This window comes from Mesoplodon mirus, assembly GCF_964341445.2.
Source record: "Mesoplodon mirus genome assembly, chromosome: 11".
Taxonomy (NCBI): domain Eukaryota; kingdom Metazoa; phylum Chordata; class Mammalia; order Artiodactyla; family Ziphiidae; genus Mesoplodon; species Mesoplodon mirus.
Genome location: NC_138987.1, coordinates 98,129,579 through 98,136,376, shown reverse-complemented (window position 1 = coordinate 98,136,376; position 6,798 = coordinate 98,129,579). Strand labels below are relative to the sequence as shown.

General features: G+C 56.0%; 1 protein-coding gene across 1 annotated transcript; it reads left to right on the top strand.

Annotated features, from left to right (window-relative positions):
• The first annotated feature begins 1,186 nt into the window (after nt 1-1,186).
• KCNA1 (potassium voltage-gated channel subfamily A member 1) lies at nt 1,187-6,249 on the top strand. The gene is made up of 2 exons (XM_082634790.1): nt 1,187-1,784; nt 2,152-6,249. The coding sequence occupies exon 2, from the start codon at nt 2,688-2,690 to the stop codon at nt 4,173-4,175; it is 1,488 nt and encodes a 495-aa protein (XP_082490916.1). The 5' UTR covers nt 1,187-1,784; nt 2,152-2,687; the 3' UTR covers nt 4,176-6,249.
• The last annotated feature ends 549 nt before the right edge of the window (nt 6,250-6,798 follow it).

Here is a 6,798-nt window from a genome sequence, read left to right as displayed (position 1 = left end):
GAAAGGAATGCCGGAGTCGGTATCTGGAGGAGGGACTTAACTAGTTCGGTACCCAGGATTGCTGCACTGCCTGGTTGCAGGGCCCGCCGAGGTCCCTGCTTCTCACTAGCCACAACAGAGTGGGGAGGATGCAATCTTTCGCTTTGATTAAAGAGGTGGGTGGTGTCGGCGGGAGGCTTCGCGGTCGCGGTGGTGCTAAGGGGTGGTCCCAAGGCAGCCGGGGAGCCAATGGGCGGCGACTCCGGGCTTCTGCAGCCTCCTTGGAGACTCGGCCGCAGTTGAAGTACCGGAGCTGCTGGCTGCCTTCTCTCGCGCTGCAGGCGCCAAGGAGCAGCGCCTCTAGGGGCGCAGCTGGAGCCGCACTCCGAGGGCACCGCGCACGCCCCCGGCTCCTGTTGCCCTGCGCCTCTCTGCGGACCCTGTCCCCGAGAAGCTGCTAGCCTTGCAAGGGGCCTTGGGAAGGCCCTAGGCCGGAAAAAGAGGCTTCGGGAAGAGGGACGTGGGTGGGAGGTGGGCAGGCGACTTGCTTCTCAGATTCGTTCCAATTAGCACCAAGTTGGCAGACAAGCGCATAAACCCACGAAGGCTTTGGTTTCCCACAAGTCACATTCTCAGTATTTCAAAATAGTCTGATCGCAAGAAAACTTCAACTCCCGTCGTAGGTCAAAGAGGGACACACTCTTAACACCACTGCCTCGCAGTAGCGCGACGGAGAACAAACCCGGGGGATCCTCAACTGCAGAGCCCAACCCGAAGTCCGCATCTCTCCGAGGCCGGCGGGGACAAGCTGGGTCTGCCCTGCAGAGCCCCCCTGCGGGAGCGGCCGGACAGCGCGCAGAGAAGCGGATTATTGTGGGACTGCACAAACGGCAGCCGATCAGAGTAGTTGTGCCAGGAACACCACCGCCTGCATTGCGTCGGACCTGACCATTTCCAATGTGAAATTCCCGGAGAGGTCGAGGCCGAGGACCGTGCGTGTGCGGGGCTGTGGACCACAGGGAAGGAGAACTGGCGGTCGGCTTTTCTGGCAGGAGAAGGAAAAAGCCGTGTTGGCAAGGGTGGGAACTGAATGACAGCCCCCCTCTGCCAAGCCACCCCCTCCTATTTTCCACCTACCTCCTCGCTCCCGCCCTCCCCCGCCCTCCCCAACCCACGCCCGGGTGGGCCAATCGCTGCTCCGCATTCCGGGCGCTTTCTCAGGTTTCTGCTGATCTTGCAGCGCCCAGAAATGGACCGAGCGGACCCGAGCCGCACGCACCCTGCCCCACTCGGAGCTCCGAACGGCTTCCGGCGCGCCGCGTAGCCTCGCCGAGGTCCGCGCGGGGTGCGGGAAGCCGAGGGGACCTGCGAGGCGCGGAGATCCAGGCCCTTGCTCGCTCGCCTCCTTCGGGATCGAATCAAGGGCTCCCACGGTGTTGGGAGGGGGCAAGAGCCCTCCGCATCGTCATTCGCTTCAGAGCTCGGGAGAGGGTGGCATTTCGCTTTTCCGCCCCGCAGCCTCCGGAATTGCCCGCACCCGAGAGCGAGAGCGGCGTCTCCAGGTTGCCGGCCACGGGCGAGGATGGGGGTCGGGAACGGACATTTCCGCCGTCGCTGCCCAGTTAAGCGAGTGGCCAACTGAAGGAGAGCAGGACGAGGTGCGAGGGCGGCGCGGTGGCCCCGGCGCCCCTCGGATGCTGTGGCGGCCGCGGCTCGCGCCCGGGTACCGCAAAGGCGACCTGCCGCATTCCCGCTCGGGCTCTCCGCCGACTCAGCACCGCCCCTGCGCCAAGCCGGCCGGCCAGGTAGGGGGTTCCCCGGTCCGGGTCTGCAGAAGTGGGGCTTGGGGCGGCGGGTGAGGGGAGCCGGGGGCGCGGGGATGCTGCCTGGACCTGGAGCTCCGCCAGCGTCTCTGGGCGCTTTTCCGATCTCTAGTTTAACGAAGTTGTAAACAGATCGGCTGTTGGGCATTGGGGAAAGTGGGATGGAGGAGCCCCAAACTTGGATTTCGGGTGTCTGCGTGTGTCTGTCTGCGTGTCTGTGATATAACCCTAGCAAAAGTCTCGTGCTTCCTCAAAAAGCTAGAGGTCTGTGCTCTTCCGTGTCTGTGGGTCCGTCCCATGTGAACGCTTCTGATCTTCTACCCCCGTATCACTTTCTATTTCTCTGCAGCGTCCATCGATTGCCCCGGTGGGAGCTTAGAAGGCGGCAGGCGAAGAGGGCTAGCAGGGGGGAGAGCCGAGGAGAAGCAGAGGGGGTGGCAGGCGAGGGCATCTGCCGAGCTGGCTCTGCCCCGGGTCCTAGGAGGGCTCGCGGAGGGGAAGGGAGGCCCCCAAGCGGTGGCCCGGTCCGCTAGAACGGCGCTGCGTTAAGGCACCTCGGAGCAGGAAGAAACACCAACCCTCCTCCCATCGCCACCCCCAATCCCCCCCCCACACACACACCAGTCCCCACCCCGCCCCGGCGAAAAGCTGCACCCGGGGCGGCAGGCGAGGGGGACTCCAAACGGAGAAACAGGCGGGGCGGTGGAGACGGTCTCCAAGTGGCAGATCCCTCCACCTGCTGGCTCGGAAGCCCCGCCCCCTGAGCGCGGGGGAGCCGCTTACGCAGGTGGGGGGGGCGCGCGGGTCCCCCCCCACCCAGACTCCCTCGCCCCTCCCCGCCCCGGGCCCGCCCCGGGTCTCCCGCCGCTGCCCCCTGCCTCCACCATGACGGTGATGTCGGGAGAGAACGTGGACGAGGCTTCGGCCGCCCCGGGCCACCCGCAGGACGGCAGCTACCCGCGGGCGGCCGAGCACGACGACCACGAGTGCTGCGAGCGCGTGGTCATCAACATCTCCGGGCTGCGCTTCGAGACGCAGCTCAAGACGCTGGCGCAGTTCCCCAACACGCTGCTGGGCAACCCTAAGAAACGCATGCGCTACTTCGACCCGCTGAGGAACGAGTACTTCTTCGACCGCAACCGGCCCAGCTTCGACGCCATCCTCTACTACTACCAGTCGGGGGGCCGGCTGCGGAGGCCGGTCAACGTGCCGCTGGACATGTTCTCCGAAGAGATCAAGTTTTACGAGCTGGGCGAGGAGGCCATGGAGAAGTTCCGGGAGGACGAGGGCTTCATCAAGGAGGAGGAGCGCCCCCTGCCGGAGAAGGAGTACCAGCGCCAGGTGTGGCTGCTCTTCGAGTACCCCGAGAGCTCGGGGCCCGCCCGGGTCATCGCCATCGTCTCCGTCATGGTCATCCTCATCTCCATCGTCATCTTTTGCCTGGAGACGCTGCCCGAGTTGAAGGATGACAAGGACTTCATGGGCACCGTCCACCGCCTCGACAACACCACGCTGGTCTACAAGGCCAACATCTTCACGGACCCTTTCTTCATCGTGGAAACCCTGTGCATCATCTGGTTCTCCTTCGAGCTGGTGGTGCGCTTCTTCGCCTGCCCCAGCAAGACGGACTTCTTCAAAAACATCATGAACTTCATCGACATCGTGGCCATCATCCCCTATTTCATCACCCTGGGCACCGAGATAGCTGAGCAGGAGGGGAACCAGAAGGGCGAGCAGGCCACGTCGCTGGCCATCCTCAGGGTCATCCGGTTGGTAAGGGTTTTTAGAATCTTCAAACTCTCCCGCCACTCTAAGGGCCTCCAGATCCTGGGCCAGACCCTCAAAGCCAGTATGAGAGAGCTAGGGCTGCTCATCTTTTTCCTCTTCATCGGGGTCATACTGTTTTCTAGCGCAGTGTACTTTGCCGAGGCGGAAGAAGCTGAGTCGCACTTTTCCAGTATCCCCGATGCTTTCTGGTGGGCGGTGGTGTCCATGACCACCGTAGGATACGGTGACATGTACCCTGTGACAATTGGAGGCAAGATCGTGGGCTCCTTGTGTGCCATCGCCGGTGTGCTGACAATTGCCCTGCCCGTACCTGTCATTGTGTCCAATTTCAACTATTTCTACCACCGAGAAACCGAGGGGGAAGAGCAGGCTCAGTTGCTCCACGTCAGCGCCCCTAATTTAGCCTCTGACAGTGACCTCAGTCGGCGCAGCTCCTCCACCATCAGCAAATCTGAGTACATGGAGATCGAAGAGGATATGAATAATAGCATAGCCCACTTTAGACAGGCCAATGTCAGAACTGGCAATTGCACCGCAGCTAACCAAAACTGCGTGAATAAGAGCAAGCTACTGACTGATGTTTAAAAAGCCAAGCAGAGAAACTAAAAAGTCCCCCACTTAGCAGCTTGAAAGACTTAAAACACCAAACCAAACCAAACCCCCAGTGACCCAGGTCACTCCTTGTAGATACGTTACTAAATAGTCTTTGAATGCTCTATTGAACTGTCGATGCATTGTTGCATTGCCAATGTTGGGGGTTGGCAAACCCGAAGCTTTCAGGAGCCATGAAAAGAGAAACTATTTTCATTGTATTAAAAAATGGGAAAAGAAAGTGTATTTTCTAAAACTGGTTTAAAATCGCTCAGTCCATGAACTTGTCTAGGTAAAATAAGGTTCATATGCTTCCCCGTTTTTAATCCTTGGTGGCTTCTTTAATTTTTTTTTTCCTTTTAGCTAAGAATCAGATGATCGCTTAGAAATATAAAATTAAAATTTGCATGGGACTCCAATATGAAATCTTGGCAAACTGCACAGCGCATTTTAAGATGGTGCATCAGATGTATTATGTGTAACATGATACACCAGCCGAAACGGGCAACGAACAGATGTTTTTATTTTGATCAACCGAACTGCATATTCCAAGGTGAAAAAAAAATTACTTAAGACTGGTTCACCAAGCACCTTAGAAATCTGATACTGGTCCTGGTCTGTAGGGATTTCCCCCTCTGCCCCATTTCCTTCCGATTCAAACTCTTCTCTAAGAAAAAAATGATAACTGAATGCAATTCATTGATCCATCTGCAGTGCTGCTAAGATTCTCAACTGCAGATGCGCCCAATGGGTCTTTTCTCACCAGTCCTGCACCCTGAACCCCGGCCTCCAGAACTGGATGTAAAACCTTAGCCTCCTTATTGCAACAGAGCACAAATGAAACTAAGTGTAAGCATGTTTGAATCTGATCATAATTTCTTTTACAATCGCATGCCGAGAACGTTAACTCAGACAATAGAGGATAAGCTTACTTTGGAATCGATTCTTCTAAAAATAGATCCTTCTTCATTTGCGTTCACCAAAAGTGCACTCCTTCATTTATTAACTATTTTTATTAGTAAATAAAGTACTGTATTTAAGTACCTATGTTAGTCAGCTGGGAACAGTAACTTTTTGGAGCTCACAGCATGTTCTCTTATTCAGCATTATGGCCGATTTGATTAAGGTGTACCTTGAATTAATTAGTGCATGATTAATTTAATGTAAAAACATTAAAAAATAATAAAAATTATAAGTTTGTGGGTTGAGGGGCCCAAAAGAAACAATGGGGGGGGTAGGGTGGGGGGCACTCAGTCAATCCTCCTGCCTTTGCTCAGGGAAATGTCAGGTTTCTGTGCAGATGTAGGCAGAGAGAGGACCAACATGCCCATCCCTTAAAGGGAAGCTCTGTGGAAAACTTAAGTTATCAAGGTATATATAGCAACACCTAAGAACAAGTATTCTTTCTAGCTGAAGAGAAACACAAGCAAAACAAACAAACAAACAAAGGTGCAATACTGCATGTTTTTTGGTGCATTCTTAAGATGTAAATGAAAATGTTTCTCCATCGTATGCGCCCAAAGCAGAGCTGATTTCTTTTTGCAGTCATGATTTGAAGTCTGCAGAGACTTCGGCCCTCCCCCTGAGGCTCCCTGAAGAAACGCAACCAATTGATTTAATAGTTGCTTAGTGCCTTTATCCTGTACCCACAGCGAACTGCAGAAAGTGCCTCCATTAACACAGCTGAGAAGTTATGTAACACAAGGGAGGAAGGCTGGGGCACAGATATTTCGCTTTTCCTTTTTCCACCCTCGCTCTCTCACTTCGCACTGCGGGGACACCGCGCCATCCTGCGCCCCAGACAGGAGAGACCCGGGAGGGTGCTCTCTGGCCATCCGCTGGACTCGGTCCCTTTGGCAGCCAGACGTGGGATGGAAACTGGGGCCCGAGACCCGTCTTTGAACTTGACACGAACCTCGAACTTGTTTTTTCCTCTTTTCTACCAGAAGCCAGTATAAAACTCTTGGGGAATTTGTTTCCTATCAGGGGTCACTCTGGACAAGCAAGGCTTCCTCGGGTCCAGCCTCACGGTCCTGGCGTATTTCCATCCTCCTCCTCTGCCTGCAGAAGCATTTTTGCCACTCTGACAGTCTGATCTTTGCAGGCATCATTGTGGATGTGGGAACAGTCGGTTCAGAGTAAGCTCTCCTGGGCCTTCCCTCCCGGCCCACCCCTTCAGCTAGTTCCTAGGATGCTCCTATGAGATTCCCATCCTGGCAGTCACCTCGCAGGCTGAACATCTAACTTCTGTCGCCCCTGGCACCCAGTCCACAGAATGGCGGGGACCCTGTGCTTACCAGAAAGAGAGCCACATCACCTGGGCCTCTGGAGGCCAGCAGCCGCCCACCGACGGGGAGGCACTCATAGCTTTTTGAAGGCCCCAAGGCGGGGATCCTCATTCTGCACTTAGCGTGGAGCTGCCTGCTGCTCGACGCCTTTCATTCCTGCGCTGCTGCTTCTGGAAATGTTCCCTGTGACTCCGCCCCACCTCCCATCCTAGCCTAGAACGAGCAGTGAGGCACTAAACCAAGAAACTAGAGTTACAGCCAGGCTGGCTGACTCCTTTGAAAGAAAGAACGTGGAAGTTTTATTTTCCTGCGCGGCTTCTGTGAGTCTG